At 40.5% G+C, this 20,871-nt stretch overlaps 1 protein-coding gene and 1 pseudogene across 4 annotated transcripts in view; both read right to left on the bottom strand.

The window, feature by feature from the left end:
- The window catches only part of SCP2 (sterol carrier protein 2), a 129,392-nt gene that overhangs the window by 53,445 nt on the left and 55,076 nt on the right, over nucleotides 1-20,871 (bottom strand). For all 4 annotated transcript variants that reach the window (XM_030818833.1, XM_030818834.1, XM_030818836.1 and 1 more), the window contains 5 exons: nucleotides 20,792-20,855; nucleotides 18,849-18,935; nucleotides 17,239-17,389; nucleotides 15,038-15,185; nucleotides 7,525-7,632 (listed from right to left, as the gene is read on the bottom strand). In XM_030818833.1, the coding sequence (XP_030674693.1) occupies nucleotides 7,525-7,632; nucleotides 15,038-15,185; nucleotides 17,239-17,389; nucleotides 18,849-18,935; nucleotides 20,792-20,855 (558 nt within the window). The remainder of the gene's footprint in view (nucleotides 1-7,524; nucleotides 7,633-15,037; nucleotides 15,186-17,238; nucleotides 17,390-18,848; nucleotides 18,936-20,791; nucleotides 20,856-20,871) is intronic.
- On the bottom strand, nucleotides 1,385-2,801 carry LOC105738780 (annotated as a pseudogene).

Raw genomic sequence — 20,871 nt, 5'->3', positions numbered from 1 at the left:
TCATTCCTTTCATGGCCAAAAAATATTCCATAGTATAAATATACCACATTTTGGCTGGACACAGTGGCTCCTGGGAGGCCGAGGTAGGCGGACCATTTGAGGTCAGGAGTTTGAGACCAGTCTGGCCAACATAATGAAACTCTGTCTCTACTAAAAATACAAAAATTAGCTGGGCATGGTGGCAGGTGCCTGTAATCCCACATACTCAGGAGGCTGAGGCAGGAGAATCACTTGAACCAGGGAGGCAGAGGTTGTAGTGAGCCAAGATCGCACCACTGCACTCTAGCCTTGGGGACAGAGTGAGACTGTCTGGAAAAAAATCTAAAAAAATAAAAATAAATATACCACATTTTGCTCATCAGTTGATGATAGACATCTGGCTTGTTTCCAGCTTTTGACTATTATGAATAATGCTGCTGTAAACACTCGTGTACACATTTTTGTGAGAACTGTGCATTTTTTTTTCCAATTCCCATTTATTTTTGGCTCTTGGAGCAATGTCACATTTTCAATATGAAAAAAAGCAGCAAGTTCAAAATAGAAATCTGTAGTGGAGGACAGAACAAAACCAAGTGCAAGGGGGAAAAAAGCAACAGCAAAAGGAAGATAGGAGATGTTGCAAAGAAGATGGAGGAAGGTTCCCCTTTCCTCTCGGGAATGACTCAAACACTGATGTGGCGGTATATACCATCCCACATAAAGTCAGGGATGTTAATCCTTTTTGGGGGCTAAGAAAAGGTGGAGATTAGGAGGGCATTTCTGGAGGCCTAGGGACCAAGGCTGATCTCTTTCCCCCCTTGATCTCTTTCTCTAATCAGGGGAAAGGGAGGAATTCAATATGTGAGAGAGGTAGAGTCAGAGAGGGAAAGATTCCACTTGACAAAGTGGGGAAGACCTCTCCAAAGGGCAGAGCTTGGAGGGAGACTGAAAATGGAGAAAATACTGCTAACACCTCCCTTGAAGCTGAGAAATGGAAAATGGAAATACCTGGAAATTATGACTTTAATAGCCTGGATTTCCCTCTCCAAAACTTTTAGGATGGAAAATCCCATCCCCTTCCTTGCAGTGACTTCTACCTGCCACCTTCTACCATCTTTCGCTTTGGGATTAGGATGGTGGCCATTATCCACATGGGCTTTCAAAACCCATTTGGTTCTAAATGAGATCTGGATGAGACCCAGCTTCTTGGAGATTTTAAAAAGGAGGAAATATTAACTGGACAGATGGAAGGGATGGGCACCAGAAGGAAATACAGGGTCACCCAGAGTGGCAGAAACCTAGGCTTCCCAGAGTGGAAAGAGAAAGGAAACATTCAACCAACAAGTACTTATTGAGTGCCCACTACGTGCTAGCACTGTTCTAGATCTAGATTTGTGTTTGAGGCGGCAAACACAAATTCTGAGGGAGAGAAAAGGGGCAGGTGAGTAAGATGGCTAAGGGAACTGAGAAGCCTGAGGCGATGGGGGCTCTGCCTTAGGCCTCCTCTTCAGCCTCCTCACCAAAATCCTCCTCCTCTTCTGTGGTGGCATCCTGGTACTGCTGATACTCAGAGACAAGGTCGTTCATGTTGCTTTCAGCCTTGGTGAACTCTTACCTCACCCATGCCCTCGCCTGTGTACCAGTGGAGGAAGGCCTTCCAGGGGAACCTGGCAGTGAACTGCCCCAAGATGCGCCTGAAGAGCTCCTGGATGGCTGTGCTGTTGCCGATTAAGGTGACCGCCATCTTGAGGCCATGAGGTGGGATGTCACAGACAGCTGTCTTGATGTTGTTGGGGATCCATTCCACAAAGTAGCTGCTGTTCTGGTTCTGCACGTTGAGCATCTGCTCATGGACATCCATCCACAAAGACAGCAGCCACAGTGAGATATAAGCTGTGGCAGGGGTCACAGGCAGCCATCATGTTCTTGGCATCGAAATCCTGCTGGATGAGGTCGGGCACTGTGAAAGCTCGATGCTGCTGGCTTCCACAGCTGGTGAGAGGGCAAAGCCAGCCATGAAGTAGTGGAGACATGGCAAGGGCACAGTTTGACTGCCAACTTATGGAGGTCAGCATTGAGCTGGCCAGGGAAGCGGAGATAGGTGGTAACATTGCTTATGGTGGCTGAGACAAGGTGGTTCAAGTCCCCATAGTTTGGTGTGGTCAGCTTCAAAGTGCGGAAGCAGATGTCATAGAGGGCCTCGTTGTCAATGCAGTAGGTCTCATCCGTGTTCTCTACCGACTGATGGACGGAGAGGGTGATGTTGTAGGGCTGAACCACGGTGTCAGACACTTTGGGTGGAGGCACCACACTGAAGATGTTCATCATGCAATCAGGGCACTCTTCTCGGATCTTGCTGATAAGCAGAGTACCCATTCCAGAGCCCATTGAATGGGTCAGCTAGAAACCCTGCAGGCAGTCACAACTCTCTGCCTCCTCCTGCACCACATCTAGAGTTGTTGCCTGCTCTAGACTGACCAAAAAACAAAGTTGTCTGGTTTAAGCACCTGGCCAAAAGGGCCTGAGCTAGCAGAGTCCATGGTCCCAGGTTCTAGATCCACCAGGATAGCACAAGGAACATATTTGCCATCTGTGGCTTCACTGTAGTACATGGAGACACAGTCCAGCTGCAGGTCACTGTCCCGTGTTAGGTGCTGGTGGGGTCGATTTCACATTCATCACTGATCACATCCCAGCACTTGCCACACTGACTGGCCTGGATGTGCACGATTTCCCTCATGGTTAAAATTTATTTTAATTTTTTTGCTCACCTCAAGGTATGCATGGGGCAAGAAAATATGTAATTTTTTTTCTCTGCTAGTTGCAAGCTGAAAGGATGGAATGCACCCCAGAGGCTAGAGCAGCAAGGTGCAAACGTGGCAGCAGGAAGGTTCTGAGAGGCAGAACTGTGCATTTTATTGTATAAAAATTAGATCTAAATTTTAATAACAAATATAGATACGAAAAATTATATTGTTACTATAAAGCATGATTTCTGAGTATTTCAGTGGATGGCAGAACAAAAATATCTAATAATGGCAATCAAGCAAATTATAATAAAAACATGCTATTTCACAGGAGAAAAAAGTTGTATGTCAACAAGAACAACTAAAATGAAATATCATATTCATCTCCTAATGAAACAGAGGTTTCCTATATGAGTAAGGAAGCTGTCTGAAAGGAGGATTTAAGTCACTTCTTTACACACAAACTACAGCATAACTCTTAAAGGCTTCAGTGACCATACCACAGGAATATTTATTATCATCCAGACATCTCCATGTCCCATTAGCAACAAAATCAACACTGAAGTATGATCTAATTCTTTTGAGGAATAAAGAAAACAGTTTAGTCTATTTACCAAAGGCAGAAAATAGTTTTAAAATAATTTCTGTGTAGCATTGGGCAAAACATTTACATACAGATACAGTACCTTGAGGGTGTCACACTAGAAAATAAATCTTCTTTACAAATTAAAGAACATTCTTTTCTAAAAATGGTTAAAAATTATTTTTCATACTGTGATAAAAACAAGAAGTTTGGGCTGGGCGCGTTGGCTCATGCCTGTAATCCTAGAACTTTGGGAGGCCGAGGCGGCCAGATCACAAAGTCAGGAGTTCAAGACCAGCCTCACCAACCTGGTGAAACCCCGTCTCTACTAAAAATACAAAAATTAGCTGGGCGTGGTGGCACATGCCCGTAATCCCAGCTACTTGGGAGGCTGAGGCAGAAGAATCGCTTGAACCTGGGAGGCAGAGGTTGCAGTGAGCCAAGATCGCGCTACTGCACTCCAGCCTGGGCGACAGAGCAAGATTCCGTTTCAAGAAAAAATAAAAGAAAAAAAAACAAGAGGTTTATTACTGGCAAACAAACAAACAAGAACCAGTTAAGTAGATCCATCATGGCTCCCTTTTGTAGTTGGGAAGAAAATTCTGGAAGTTATTGTGTTCCTACCCTTTTTGGGGGACTCTACTATATACTTTACATACATATATTTCCTCATTTAATCCACAGAACAGCCTTATAAGGTAGGTACTATATTCCCATTCTATAGATAAGAAACTAGGATTAACTGGCTAAGCTACATACTAAAGAGAGTGAAAAGCCTAGGTTCAAACCCAAGACTTCATTCATACAGAACACATACCTATAATTCAGGTACATCCCTTACATATATATCACTTGCCATTCATAGCCACTATTTCTACAAGTGTACCTGCACTATTATTGCCACTTTCTCACTTATAATTCTTTCTGACTCTCATCTGCTTCCATGCAAAACACTTCTTCAAAATTGCTCCAGGATTGCCAACGACTTTGTAACAGCCAAATCCGAAGGACACTTTTCGTTCTTTATCTAACTTTTATGGCCTGATCTCTTACTTTTGAAACACTCTCCTTCCTTGGCTAACTGAGCATTCCCTCTCATTATTCTTAAATGGTTCTTCTTCTCCACCTATACCTTTAATTTTTTTTTTTTTTTTTGAGACAGAGTCTCACTCTGTCATCCAGGCTGGAACGCAGTGGCACGATCTCGGCTCAGCAAGCTCCGCTTCCCGGGTTCACACCATTCTCCTGCCTCAGCCTCCCAAGTAGCTGGGACTACAGGCACCCGACACCGCGCCCAGCTAACTTTTTGTATTTTTAGTAGAGATGGTGTTTCACCACGTTAGCCAGGATGGTCTTGATCTCCTGACCTCATGATCCGCCCGCCTCAGCCTCCCAAAGTGCTGGGATTACAGGCATGAGCCACCGCGCCCGGCCCCTATGCCTTTAATTTTGATGTCCACTAAAATTTAGGGTTTTATCCTTGATGTCTTGTGCTAGATTTATTTTCAACTCCAGAATTTCTATTTCTATAATTTCCTTAGTTTTTTGTTTTTTATTTTTATTTTTTGTTTTTTTACACTCTGTTCCCCAGGCTGGAATGCTGGAATGCAGTGGCACAATCACAGTTCACTGCAGCTTTAACCTCCTGGGCTCAAGTGATCCTCCTGCATCAGTCTCCCAAGTAGCTGGGATGACAGGTGCATGCCACCACACTCAGCCAATTTTTTATTTTTAGTAGAAAGGAGGTCTCACTATGTTGCCTGGGCTAGTTTCGAACTCCTGGGCTCAATCCTCCCACTTTGGCCTCCCAAAGTGCTGGGATTACAGGTGTGACCCACTGTGCCTGGTTGTCTTTTTTATAATTTCTATTTATTCATATTCTCTACCTGGAGAAACACTGTTCTCATACTTTAGTTCTTTATGTATGGTTTCCTTTAATATATTTAAAATAGCTAGTTAAAGTCTTTGTCTAGTAAGTCCAATGTTTTGGCTTCCTCGGGGATAGTTTCTATTGACTGCTTTTTTTCCCAGGTATATAGGTCACCCTTTATTGTTTATCTGCATGTCTTTCTTTTTTTGTTGTTGAAAACCGGAAATTTTAAATAATATAATGTAGCTTCTCTAAAAATCAATCAAATCCTCCTCTTTCCCAGTTTGTTGTTGTTGTTGTTGCTGTTTATTGTTGTGGTTGTTTATTTAGTGACTTTTCCAAGCTAATTCTATAAAGTCTGTAATCTTTGTCCCACATGGCCACTGAATTTTCTCTTCCCTCAGCTACTGACTGGACAGAGATGTCCTTAAATGACTGAACTAAAAAGTCTCCTGGTCTTTACTGGACCTCTACCTGCATAATGTGGTACTCAGCCAGGCAGTTTACAATTCTACCTTAGCCTTTGCCTTTTGCTTGTGCAGAGCCCCAGGTTTAGCCAGAGGTGAGCTTAGGACCTTCTCAGGTCTTTCCTGAGCATGCACACAACTCTGACCTTATATATGCTACTAGCCTTCTAGATTCTCAGGAACATATCAGATCTTTTCAAAGCCCTCTATGGACATCTTACTCCCCAACTTTTCCGTTTAAGTTTTTTGGTTATTTTGTTGTTTAGCCCAATTGGCACCTGAGGTAGCTACTTTGTTGAACAGTTGTGGCTGATTTTTCTTAACAATTGCCTCTAGGGAAAATACTCTGCACTGGGTGAGTTTTCAGTGAGGTGAAATAAAGACAAAAGCTTTCAAGTGGGACACTGCCAGACAGGTCATATAATGACAGTTCTCTGAGGAAGGGGCTTTGAAAGAGCTCCAACTCTGTTCTGACTTGTTCAGTGCCAGTTAGGCTGCTAATTTTCACCATGACTGCAAGCTGTAGGTTTTCAAGGCTACAGTGGAGCTGCAGAAAGGGGGAGGTGTTAAGGCAGGTGAAAATGCCACAAAGCTTGTTGCTCTCACAGAGATTATGCTCTTTGTTGTTGTTTTAAGCACCCCCCAGCTCCACTCCCAACAGATTGTTGTAAATCTGGTTAATTTTTAAAGTTATGGAAAAAGTTGATCTTGACAATTTTTGCCAGTGTTCTCCAAACTTTTATAAAGGACAGGATTTTTCGATGTTGTTATTTTGCCACTCCCCATAACATCACTGATCATCCCCATAATTTTTAGGTTTCTTTGAAAGATATTAGATTGTTTAAAGCAACAATAATAATAATATATCATGGGGGTTATAATATACTTAGGAGTAACTGTATGGAAACAATAACACAAAAGATAGGAGAAGGTAAATAGATAGGCAGCTGTAAAAGTCTTACATTATATACAAAATGGCATAACACTACTTGAAGGTAGACTGTCATATATTAAAAATGCATGTTGTGGCCACGTGTGGCCCATGCCGGTAATCCCAGCACTCTGGGAGGCCGAGGCAGGTGAATCATTTGAGGTCAGGAGTTCAAGACCAGCCTGGCCAACATGGTGAAACCCCATCTCTACTAAAAAAAAAATACAAAAATTAGCTGGGCATGGTGGCACAAGCCTGTAGCCCCAGCTACTCAGGAGGCTGAGGCAGGAGAAAGGCTTGAACCCAGGAGGCAGGAGTTGCAGTGAGCAGAAATTGTGCCACTTCTTTCCAGCCTGGGCAACAGAGACTCCATCTCAAAAAAAAAAAAAGAAAAGAAAAGAAAGAAAGAAAAAAGGAATTGCATGGTGAGGTTTGGGCTTAATTTTTTATTTAAAAAAAAAAGAAACTGCATTGTACAAGTTTGTCATTTTATAATTAAGGAATTAAAAGTTAAAGTGATTGACTGATAAAAATAGTTTCACATGGCCGGCCAGTCAACAGCAGAGCCATAGTAAAATTCTTACTTTATAAATTCTAGTCCAGTTGTTTCAAGAGAAAATAATTTCCATGCAATGTCAACCGTGTATACAACCACATATAAATAACATGCTCGTTTCAAATGATTCTTATTTAGCAGATCTAGTAATATCTCTATTTGGAAACATCCTGAATTTAGTTTTAATTAATTCAAATTCTCATCAATTAATGAAGATTATTTAAGTGTGCTCTACTTAATGGAACATCAAAAATATTGCAGTTAAACAATCATTTAAAGCACCAGCTACCAAGTTCAGGGAATATAATCTTTCATTCAAATGAAAGACTAACTCGTTCACATTTAAGGAAAAAATGATTTAAAAATGTATGAAATCTGTATGTAGCATTACCTGTAGCGCCTAGTGGGTGTCCCTTTGAAATCAGTCCACCACTAGGATTTATGACCCACTTTCCTCCATATGTATTATCTCCTCTATCAACCAGCGTTGCACCTTGTCCTATAGAAGAAAAAATAATATTCACAAATGTTAATAGTAACAATAGAACAAATGATATGCTTTTATAAGATTTCCATATAGCCAAGAATTTCTTGGAGCAAATATTTCTTAACAGTTCAAACTAACAACAATTTGACACAAGCACTTTTAAAAGTAATAAATACTTACATTTTCAGAACATTTCCTGTATGAAACAAAAACTCCTATTAGTTCCTTAGAGTTCTCTGGCTTCCAGAATTGCTCTAAATATGGTAGAGATTCAGAGAACTAGGAGAATAGAACTGAAATGGATATAATGCTATAACTAAAATAACTGTCAGCTTTAAAAATGCATAATTTTGCCAAAATGTGTTCTTTTCTGTTTTCATCTGTACTGCTATATACTATATAAGTATTTTTAATAAATATGGAAAAACAGGAGAAAAAAGGCACTTTCATAAAATGAAGAGAAATGTCTGAAAACACTGTTGAGCCACAAAAGTAAGGTTAAAGAAAAAATTACTTCACATGCTTGGTGGCTTCAATGTTCCTGTCAATTTCCTGGTCATTTGGAAATTCTTCCAGATGCTTAAGAAGTAAATAAAAATGTATGTAGTGTATAAAATTGTCTTCCACATCATATTTACGATAAAGTAATAAGATGTGGATGCTCCAAATAATGATAGTAATGATGGTGGCAATGCTGTCAAAGGTAGCTAATAGCTTTGAGCACTCACTCTGGGTCAGCTCTTGTTCTAATTATTTTCTGTATATATAGTCAGCATCCATGGGTTCTACATCATGGATTCAACCATCCACAAATCAAAAATATTCAGAACAGGCTGGGCACCATGGCTGATGCCTGTAATCCCAGCGCTTTGGGAGGCGGAGGCAGGTAGATTACCTGAGGTCAGGAGTTTGAGACCAGCCTGGCCAACATGGTGAAACCCCATCTCTACTAAAAATACAAAAATTAGCCAGGCATGGTGGCGCACCCCTGTAATCCCAGCTACTTGGGAGGCTGACACAGGAGAATCGCTTGAACCTGGGAGGCAGAGGTTGCAGTGAGCCAAGGTCGTGCCATTGCACTCCAGCCTGGGCGACAAGAGCAAAAGTCTGTCTCAAAAAAAACAAAAAACAAAATATATATATATATATATATATATATATATGCAGAAGAAAAAAATTACAAAAAGCAAAACTTCAATTTGTATGTGCTGAGTACTACATTGAATCCATGTGAATGAAGTGATATGTAGTTATTATAGGTAATCTAGAGATTATTTAAAGTATACGGGAGGGTGTGCATAGGTTATATGCAAAAATTATGCCATTTTATATAAGCAACTTCCATGGATTTTGGTATCTGTGGGAGGTCTCAGAAAAAAAAACCCACAGATACTGAGAGATGACTATTTATAAAATTTAATATTCAATCCTATGAAGTAGGTGCTATCATTCTCATTTCCTAGATGAGAAAACAGACAGAGATATTAAGAAATCAACCAAGGCAACAGCAAGAGATCTAGGATTAATACTCAGGGAGCCTGGCTCTACAGCCGTGTTCTCAGCTAATATATTATACTGCCTTCAAAAACAAAAGTTCCTCTGTTGGTAAAATGAAATACACTAATCACAGGATTTTAGATGACTGATACTTCTAATTTGGCTTTAAATCTAAGTTATAGATAAAACCATTGGTTAAGGCATTCTCTCTTTTATTTTTTGGTATGTTTCTACCTTAGAAATTGCTCTGAGGCTGTAGTCATAAGAGATACATCTATCTACTATTGCTACTTACAAGCTGCTAAATATTGTTTCTGTAGCAAGTAATAGCAAGCTAAACACAAGCTAACCCCTAAAAGTGAATAATTCACTACACTTTTCCTATAATATATACAATCTTGTAAAGTATTAAAAGATTCCAAAGGGAAGTTATCTTGAACTCATCAACTAAAAATATTCAGAGATTAAAGTACTGTAAATGAACGCTCTCACCTAGCATAGATAGGAAAACAAATGCATACGCTTTTGGAAAACAATTATTATACCTGCTCTGTGCCAAAAACTAAACTAGGAACTTATGGATACAATAGTGAACCAAACGAAAATCCCTACTATCATGGAGTTTAAGTTATTGTGGGGAGAGGGGTGAGGAAAAGACAGACAATATATAAAATAAGTAAAGAAATATGTAAAGTGGTGATAAATGCCAAGGGAAAAAAGAAAGCTGGAAAAGGGTATAGGACACATTGAGACAAGGAAGATGGAGGTGAGTGGTTTATATTTCAAACAAAGTGATCGGAGAAGGCTTCCACTGAGAAGGACATTAGTCAAAGACCTGAAGGGAGTAAGGGAGCAAATCATGTATGTTTGGAACAAAGGCCCTGAAACAGGAGCGAGCTTCCAGTGCTTGAAGAAGGAAGCCAATGTGGCTGCAGCAGAGTAGAAAATTCAGAGAAAAGCAGAGGAAGTCAGAGATGGGAGTGGGGAGTAAGGAGGACAGATCATATTTGGCTTGCTCGTCTGAGTGAGTTGAGAAACTACTGGGTTTTGAATGAATTAATTAACTGATTTGCTGCACATTCTAGCTTCAGTCTAGAGAGACAAGGCAGAAGCACGGGACCAGCCATAAGATTCCAACAATAATATAAATGAGAAACGATGCTGTTCTGCACTAGGCTGGCAGTGACAAAAGTGGTGAGATGTGGTCATATACTGGATTTATTTTGAAGGTAGCATCCATAGCCAACAGGACTTAGAGACAGATTTAATGATGATTGTGTGAGAGAGAAAAGAATTCAAGCATGATGGTTTCCAGTTTAAGCAACAGGAGGATGGGGAAGACTGAGGGAGAAGAAAGTTTGAAAAATATCCATAGCTCAATTTTGGACTTAGGTTTGAGATGCTTATGAGACATCCGAAGAAACCCCTAAAACGTAGGCAGCTGGATTCTTGAGTCTAGAGGTTGGAGAAGCAGTTCAAGCAAGGAGTATAAGTTTGAAAGTAATCATTTTGGCCAGGCGTGGTGGCTCACACCTGTAATCCCAACACTTTGGGAGGCTGGGGTGGGTGGATCACCTGAGGTCAGGAGTTCGAGACCAGCCTGACCAACATGGTGAAATCCCGTCTCTACTAAAAAAAATGCAAAAATTAGCCAGGCGTGGTGGCATACCCCTGTAATCCCAGCTACTCGGGAGGCTGAGGCAGGAGAATCGCCTGAACCCAAGAAGGGGAGGTTGCAGTGAGCTGAGATCTCACCATTGTACTCCAGCCTGGGCAGCAAGAGCAAAACTCTCTCTTGGAAAAAAAAAAGAAAGAAAAGCTGGGTATGGTGGCTCACACCTATAATCCCAGCACTTTGGGAGGCCAAGGTGGGCAGATCACCTGAGGTCAGGAGTTCGAGACCAGCCTGGCCAACATGGTGAAACCCCGTCTCTACTAAAAATACAAAATTAGCTGGGCATGGTGGCACATGCCTGCAATCCCAGCTACTCAGGAGGCTGAGGCAGGAGAATCGCTTGAACCCAGGTGGTGGAGGTTGTGGTGAGCCGAGATAGTGCCATTGCACTCCAGCCTGGGCAACAAGAGAGAAACTCCATCTCAAAGAAAAAAAAAAAAAAAAGAAAGTAATCATTTTATATCTGTATCTATATAAAATATTTAACTTTCAGATTAAGTTCCATATTAGGCAGAATATGTTCACTACAGTTTATCTCTTGCACTGATTACAGCTGAAAACACTGGATATAAAAATAAAAATAAAAAAAACTACTTGAGGACTCTGAAAAGTAAATAAAAGCAGGGGAATTATAGAGCAAGTCAAAACTTGGAGAAGCCACTGCATAAGGGTGAGGTCCTGGTTGTCTTTTTTTCTTTTTAGGCTCTCTCTCAACAGCTTTGCCCCAAGGTTGAGCACAGCCCTGGAACAGCATGGCAGCAGAAGCAGCAAAGGTAGCTAAAACTCTAATAGAAACCCCATCTTCCTAACCAAAGGAATTAGGAAAAGAAATCCCTGCAGGCTGGAGAGTAAGGGAAGAAGTCCACAGTGGAGAGAGCCAGAGAAGAAGATCTCCTAATTCTGTGTATAGACCTCTACAAGTCTCAGGCTCACTCTGACATACGCATATGTTTAGAGAGCTGAGCAAAGACTTTAACCACCACCCTCAGAAGTCAAGACAGAACTTATTGTCAGAACATACTGGCTTAAATGCTTGCTAAAACAAAAACATCAACATTCTCCAAAGGATCTATATAATAGGACATTCACCCTATCCAGGATACAATCCAAAATTATTTGCTATACAAAGAATCAGAAAATGTAACCAATACTCTCAAGGTAAAAGACAATCAACAGATGCAAAACCCAAGAAAGCCCAGATTATGGAATTATTAAAGACTTTAAAACAGCTGTTAGAACTACAAGGTAAAGAAAGCCCACTAGAAATGAACAAAAAGATGTAAGCTCTCAGCAGAGAAACAGAAACTATGAAATGAACCAAATGGAAATTTTAGAACTGAAAATACAATATTTGAAATAGAAAACTCATTAGAATGGTTCATGAGTAGAAAGAAGATGAAGGAAGAGTTAGTGAATTTAAAGATATATCAACATAAATTATCAAATGTGGAGAACAGAGAGAAAAGGGATTCAAAGTGAACAGTTTCAGGGACCTATGGGACAATATCCAAAGGTCTAATATATGCATCATTGGAAGTCTAGAAGAAGAGGAGAAAAAAATTGGGACAGAACATACATTTAAAGAAATAATGTCGGGTGCGGTGGCTCACGCCTATAATCCCAGCACTTTGGGAAGCTGAGGCGGGCAGATCACAAGGTCAGGAGATCAAGACCATCCTGGCTAACATGGTGAAACCCTGTCTCTACTAAAAATACAAAAAATTAGCCGGGCGAGGTGGCAGGCACCTGTAGTCCCAGCTACTCGGGAGGCTGAGGCAGGAGAATGGCATGAACCCTGGGGGGCAGAGCCTGCAGTGAGCCAAGATCGCGCCACTGCACTCCAGCCTGGGCGACAGCGAGACTCCGTCTCAAAAAAAAAAAAGAAATAATGGCTGAACACTTGCCAAATTTGGTAAAAGATATGCATTTTCAGACTTAAGAAACTCAGAAAACCCAAGAGAGAATAAATTAAAAGAAAACCATGCCTAGACATGGCACAATCAAACTGCTAAAAATCTTGAGAACAGCTAGAGAAAAATGGCCCATCACATACAGAGAAACAACAATTTGAACGACCACAACTCCTCATTAGAAACTATGGAGGTCAGAAGACTGAAACAACATGTTTTAAGTGCTAAAAGACCTGTCAACCTAGAATTCTATAATCAGCCCAGAGTTCCTTTAGGAATTAAGGTTAAGAAAAGACATTTTCAGTTGAAGGAAAACTAAGAATTAATCTCCAAGAGATCTGCTTTATAAAAAATGCTACAAAAAAGTTCCTTAGGCTAAAGAAAATGATTACAGAGAAAAACTTGGGTGTTCAAGAATGAAGAAAGAGCAACAAAAAATGCTCAATATCTGGATAAGTATAAAATACTTTTTCCCTCTTAGTGTCTTTAAAATTATGTGTGACATTTTTACCCATGACATATAACAGACATCTAAGTGTATGACTGTTAAAAGCAAAACTTATAATATTATATATTGGGGTTTTCTATGTAAGTAGATATAACACATATGACAATTATAACATAAGGGACAGTGTAGGGCAAAGGGGAGTCAGTGAATGGACCTATACGGTTGCAAGGCTTCTACATTTTATGTGAAGTGGTACAATATTAACTCAAAGGAGATGCTTAGGGAGGCATACTATAATTCTTATCGCAGTTGTTCTCAACTGGGAGAGTTTTTTTGGTTTTTTTTTTGTTTTGTTTTTTTTTGAGACAGAGTCTCGCTCTGTCGCCCAGGCTGGAGTGCAGTGGTGTGATATCGGCTCCCTGCAAGCTCTGCCTCCTGGGTTCACGCCATTCTCCTCCCTCAGCCTCCCGAGTAGCTGGGAATACAGACGCCCAACACCATGCCTGGCTAATTTTTTGTATTTTTAGTAGAGAGGGGGTTTCACCGTGTTAGCCAGGATGGTCTCGATCTCCTGACCTCGTTATCCACCCGCCTTGGCCTCCCAAAGTGCTGGGATTACAGGCGTGAGCCACCGCACCCGGCCAACTGTGAGAGATTTTACCCCCCAGAAGACATTTGACAATATTTGGAGAGAGTTTATGGTTGTTACAACTGTGGGGGGTGGTGCTACTGGCATTTAGTAGATAAGAGGTAGCGATATTGCTGAATATCCTACCATGCACAGGCTGTATCACAAGAGTGATAGAGCTCAAATGTCAATAGTGCCAAGGTTGATAAACCATGCTCTATAGCAACCACTGGGATAAACAAAGAAGAAGAAACAAAGAGATATGGTGAAAAAAACAATCGATAAGTTGAAATGGCATACTAAAAATATTTAAATAATGCAAAAGTCAAGAGGAGGGGCACAGAGGAACAAAAATTACAGGAGACAAATAGAAAACAGATAATTAAATGACCAGCCTAAATCCTACTATATCAATAATTACATTAATGATCTAAATAAATATTGTCCAACAGAAATATAATGCCCACACAATACTTTAAAATTTTCTAGTATATATTTTATTTAATATATACATTTTATATCTATATATAAAATATTTTCATTCAACATGTAATCAACATAAAAAAATTACCAGTGGGCCAGGTGGCTCATGCCTGTAACCCCAGCACTTTGGGAGGCCTAGGTGGGTGGATCACCTGAGGTCAGGAGTTTGAGATCAGCCTGGCCAACATGGTGAAACCCTGTCTCTACTAAAAATACAAAAATTAGCTGGGCGTGTTGGCGGGTGCCTGTAATCCCAGCTACACAGGAGGCTGAGGCAGGAGAATCACTTGAACCCAGGAGGTGGAGGTTGCAGTGAGCGGAGATTGCACCACTGCACTCCAGCCTGGGTTACAGAGAGAGACTCCGTCTCAGAAAAACAAAAAAGCAAAAAAAAATTATTGCTTACATGCTGCCTATAAGAGATACACTTTAAATAAATTAACATAAATAGGTTGAAGGCAAATGAATAAAATCTTATGCAAAGAATAAGCATAAGAAAGATGGAGTCGCTATTTTGGCCAGATAAAAGAGCCTTCCAGACAAATAATATAATCATAATACAAATTATTTGGACACTCCATCATCTTAGTGTTGGTACTGCCTAATACCACAAGTTCTAAAAAGTCCACTACCAAAACAGCTTACATTCACTTCCCACAGTGTGGCAGAGCCAATGTTAAGGGAAAAGTGAATAGTGAATTCTTTTATCTAATGGTCAAAGTGAAGTTTTTTCAGTGAAATTTACTGAATTAATCTGCCCTATTCAAAGATGTTACCTTCTGGACAGAGTCCCAATGCTTCATAAGTAAGGAGTTCGTTGGTAGAAAAGCAATCGTGAAGTTCTATTACGTCAATATCATTTGGTGTCAGGCCAGATTTCTCATAGCATTTTCTTGCTGCTTCTTTACTCATATCAAAGCCAACCTAAAACCAAAACCGTATATAAATAAAGAGCACCAAAACTGGGCCTTTAAACAAGTATTTTAAGAGATTAATAGATGCATAACCTTAACAACTGATAATTGACCACATATATTAAAATCTTGGCCAGGTGCATTGGCTCATGCCTCTAATCCAAGCACTTTGGGAAGCTGAGGCAGGAGGATCGCTTGAGCTCAGGAGTTTGAGACCAGCCTGGGCAACAATGGAAGATCCTGTCTCTACAAATAATTTAAAAATTAGCCTGGCGTGATAGTATGTCCTTGTGGTCCCAGATACTCGGGAGGCTAAGCTGGGAGGAGCGTTTGAGCCCAGGAGGTCAAGGCTGCAGTGAACCAGGATCACCCCACTGAATTCCAGCCTGGATGAAAGAGCAAGATCCTGTCTCAAAAAAAAAAAAAAAAAAAAAAAAACAAAAAAAGAAGAGAAGAAGAAAAGAAAGAAAGAGAGGAAAGGGAAAGGGAAAGAAAGGAAGGAAGGGAGGGAGGGAAGGAGGGTCGGTCAATTGATTCTATATTACACAGAAAGTCTAAATAAAATAACATCTAGGAGAAGGATGTACATATTCAATTTTGTACTAAGAAAATTACAGAATTTTTAAATAAAATATATAAAAAGGACCTAGAATTCCTCAGAGCATATCTTGTGCTAAGTTACAAAACTTCTGTCAAACTACAATATATAGTTGTGATAAACAAGTTGAAGACATTTATTACCAGATCATTATGAGTCAGATACACTGAAAAATATGGGAGAATTTCTATATAAAATGACACGATCTTCTTTTAGAAAATCATCTAGGATTCAAACCATTTTTCCAAAGTCCATGCTCTTAACATGTCTTTGGCCTCAAATAATAAAATAACTTTTCTTCAAGGAATAAAACCATGAGGCCAGGCGTGGTGGCTCATGCCTGTAATCCCAGCACTTTGGCACTTTGGGAGGCTGAGGCAGGTGAATCGCTTGAGTCCAGGAGTTCAAGACCAGCCTGGGTAACGTGGCGAAACCCTGTCTTTACAAAAAAAAAAAAAAAAAAATACAAAAATTTAGCCAGGTGTGGTGGCACATGCCTGTAGTCCCATTTACTCGAGAGGCTGAAGTGGGAGGATTGCTTGAGCCTAGGAGGCAGAGGTTGCAGTGAGCTATGATCACACCACCACGCTCCAGCCTGGGCAACAAAGCAAGATCCTGTCTCAAAGAGAAAAAGAAAAAGAAATAAAACTGTGGTATAATGAAAAATGTACTATAACCAGGAAACTTAAATATAAATTCCACCTCTGCCACAACCTAACTGTGATCTTGGGCAGTTACAAAAACATTTTCCAATTCACAGTGTTGTTGTAAAATCATTTGTAAACTATAATTTGGCATGCAATTTTGTGTATTGTGTGTATGTCTTCAAGTATTCAACTAACTCTAGGTCTGAATTTTCATCTTTTTTACTTCTTCTATTTTGTACTCAATCTTTAATCAGTATTTTTAAAGTGCTGAGGGTCAAGAAAGTTCATTAAAATCATCTTTGTGGCAGTGTGTGGTGATTCACGCCTGTAATCCCAGCACTTTGGAAGGCTGAGGCAGGTGGATCACTTGAGCCAGGAATTCAAGACCAGCCTGGGAAACATGGCAAAACTGTGTCTCTACAAAAAATACAAACATTAGCCGGCAGTCGTGGCATATGCCTGTAGTCCCAGCCACTTGGGAGGCTGAAGTGGGAGGATTGATTGAGCCTGGGATGTGGAAGTTATAGTAAGCTGAGATCGCACTACTGCACTGCAGCCTGAGTGACAGAGTAAGACCCTGTCGAAAGAAAGAAAAGAAGAGAAAACAAAGAAAAGAAAAGAAAGAAACAACAAAACAAAACAATCGTTTTTCCCTTAACTCTGTTAAGATTGGAGTTCTAGGCATAGTCAACTTAAAATAATGACAAATAGCATGTCTAGTTAATTAAAAGTTATTATATAATAATGCATGGCTCCATCACAAGAAGCATGAGACTCTATCTTAAAAATAAAAATAACAAATAGAATCTCAGACATACCATTTTAATAACGCTTTTTTCTTCAAACGAGCTTGGCAAATCAGTCATCATTTCCTGTGCCAAAATTTCCACAGCTTTGGATTGCAGGCCATACTTCTGTACAAATGCTTCACTGGCCAAAATTGCTGCTGCAGCACCATCTGAAGTGGGACTAAGAGGAAGTAAAAATAATTATCCACACCCAGTAGAACCTGATCGGAGGATTTCAGACTAGGAGTTCCTTCTATGTGAAAGGAAAGGCCAAATATGCCTGCTGGTCAGTGGATTGTCTTCTTTGTGATATCTACAGTTGTAAATCACACCTGCTTCCCACCTGAGGACCGAACCTCTATCAAGAACTTAAATGTTGTCAATCACTACTTGGTATCTAAGAGTCCCAAAAAGTTCTTTTTTTTTTTTTTTTTTTTTTTTTGAGATGGAGTTTCACTCTTGTTGCCCAGGCTGGAGTGTAATGGTGTGATCTTGGCTCACTGCAACTGCAACCTCCTCCTCCCAGGTTCAAGTGATTCTTCTGCCTCAGCCTCCCGAGTAGCTGAGATTACAGGCATGCGCTACCACGCCTGGCTAATTTTGTATTTTTAGTAGAGATGGAGTTTCTCCATGTTGGTCAGGTTGGTCTCGAACTCCCAACCTCAGGTGATCCGCCCGCCTCAGCCTTCCAATGTGCTGGGATTACAGGCGTGAGCTACCGCGCCCAGCCCTAAAAAGTTCTTATTGCAAAGAATCACCAATTTGCCTCTGGAGATGCATAAGGCATCTTCTGAGGAGTGAGTCCAAAAGGTTATTCCTATCCTAGTACAATAAAGATTCTACTACAGATCCCCCGAGCTCCAACTTTGCTATCTCCAAATAACTCAGGCCTGAAATCCTTTTGGAAACTGGGAAAAGATAGCTTGGGAATACTAAACCATCTGCTTTAGTTAAGACTCTCGAGATCTTAAATAGATCTTTTTCTTACAGCAAACTGTGATGGAAGGTAGCAAACACAAGAAGCCTTCTGGGAGTTCAGTTAGACTTTCTAAATGGGCAGACCCTCATATCACAACAAATAAAAGCTGACCTGACTTATTTCTTTCCATCCCGGCCTGTATCTACAGGGCACAGCCAGGTGTTAACTAGGACACAGGCAGGAGCTAGGCAGTACTCACTCAATTGTCTAGGAGACAGATACTGTCAAGCACTTTGCAAGAAACAACTATTATCATCATTAGAGCTATGAATTTTTCCTTGTTTTACTTTTACTCATAGCTACTATTATAGAGTAGAATTTCCTGTAGTAGAAGTACATAGCAGGGAAAACAAAATGCTTTGGGCTCCACTGGCCCCCAAGCCACAGTTTAATGAATAAATACAATTGAAATCACCAAAGTAGATAGAAGTCCTGCAAGAAGAAGTAAAACACATCATTTTCCAAGAGAAGAGACAGTCTGTCTCCACGCAGGAGTAAGAAGTAAGGGTACTCCAGTGAAGTGACCCAGAGTGGGGACGGCACTGGGAGGAGTTCTGTGAAAGCTCCGCCCAGATACAGAGCCTAAGGTTTAACCATAGGGGGGTGGCAGGAAGGGGAGCAGTTACTTCCCTCATTAAATGTTAAAATATATTTTTCTTACCAACATTGTAAAATAGTCAAAAAATCAAAAACTTCTTTAGATGCCATCACTTCATCTAAGCTGTATTCATCTTGGAACTGGGAATACCTAAATACGAAATAAATATTAGTTACAGAATGTGAGATAGCAACTGTAATTTTTGTTGCAGAGTTAGAAACAGAATAATATGTAAATATTCTTTTCACAACCAGAAGACAGATTTTTATGAATAGCCATAAATGTCATCTGAATTGACCTTTTAAAAAATCCTAACTCTAAAATACAGTATGTTTTATTTTTTAAAATTTGGTCTTTGTCCTGGGTTCCTGGCTTGGAGCTTCCAAAGCCCTTGGAATTTCCTGAATGATAGAAGTGTCTTTGTTATGCTAATGAGGTCACTTATAGTGGGCCTTGTTATCTTGAAAATGGGAGACTGGCCACCAAAAGACCAACCGTGTGATTACAGAGTTGAGACTTTTGAGCCAGCTCAACCTCTGAGAAGAAGAGGAAAGCTGGAGATTGAGTTCAGTTATGTGGCCAGTGATTTAATCTAGCATGCCGACATAATGAAGCCCCAGTAAAAAGTCTGGACATGGTTTTCAGCGGGGCTTCCTGATTGGTGAACATCTTGATGTATCTGGAGGATGACCTGCCCTGACTCCATAGGGAAAAGGCAAGAAAGCTTTGCTTGGGATGCTCCCAGACCTCACTCTATATGCCTCTTCATTTGACTGTTTCTGATTTATATCCTTTATAATAAAACTGTAATTTTAAGTACTTTCCTGAGTTCTGTAAGTTGTTCTAGTGAATTATTGAACCTGAGGAAGTCATGGGAGCCCCTGGATTTGTGGTCAGTTGGTCAAAATACAGGTGGCATGGGCATCCCACTTGCAGCTAATATCTGACGTATGAGCAGTCTTGTGGAGGACTGGGTCCTTAATTCATGGAGTTTGCATTAATTCCCAGGCGCTTCATGCCGGAATTGAGTTGCAATATACCCAGCTGGTGTTAGACCAGTTGGGGATTAAAACAGAATACCATATTTATGTTTCCTGGCAAATTAAAGAATACTAGTTCCTTAAAAGCAAAATCAAATGACTTGCAATTCAGCCAACTTTTGAGCTGATAATATTATACATTAATTAAAGCTAATGGAGCTTTTAAATAAACGTACAAAATAGCCAGCTGTGGTGGCTCACACCTGTAACCCCAGCACTTTCGGAGGCCAAGGCAGGAAGATCACCTGAGTTCAGGAGTTCAAGACCAGCCTGGCCAACATGGCAAAACCTCGTCTCAACTAAAAATACAGGCTGGGTGCAGTGGCTCACACCTGTAATCCCAGCACTTTGGGAGGCAGAGGCAGGTGGATCACGAGGTCAAAGTTCAAGACCAGCCTGGCCAAGATGGTGAAACCCTGTCTCTACTAAAAATACAAAAATTAGCCAGGTGCTGTGGCAGGTGCCTGTAATCCCAGCTACTCGGGAGGCTGAGGCCGGAGAATCACTTGAACCCAGGGCACGGAGGTTGCAGTGAGCCGAGATTGTACCACTGCATTCCAGCCTGGGCGACAGAGTGAGATGCCATCTAAAAAAAAAAAAGAAAAAAAAATTAGCCGGGCATGGTGGCTCCTGTAGTCCCAGCTACTAGGGAGGTAGAGGTTGCAGTCAGCCAAGATCACGCCAATGCACTCCAGCCTGGGTGACACAGCGAGACTCTGTCTCAAAAAAAAAAAAAAAAAAAAAAAGAGTCATTAGCTTAAATGATATTCTAAATATAAAGTGGCCAAAAACTGGAACTGAAAAGTTGTCAAAAGTTTACTTGCATATAAGCCTTTTGTAAGAAAAAAATAAAACATTCCAGTTAATATATTTGAGATCTCGGCATTTGCTTTTCAAGTATAAAGTTGCATATTATACAGTAGGATAACCCAGATTTTCATTATTTCATGTCTCTGAAATACTTACGGGTTATTAACTGAATGTTTATGATTTTTCCATCCAATTTTTGCAAAGTGTTCAATTTTTGTTCCTGTAAAGAAAGCAAA

This window comes from Nomascus leucogenys, chromosome 9 (assembly GCF_006542625.1).
Source record: "Nomascus leucogenys isolate Asia chromosome 9, Asia_NLE_v1, whole genome shotgun sequence".
Taxonomy (NCBI): Eukaryota; Metazoa; Chordata; class Mammalia; order Primates; family Hylobatidae; genus Nomascus; species Nomascus leucogenys.
Note: the sequence above shows the minus strand (reverse complement) of the source record. Positions and strands in the feature narration are given on the sequence as shown.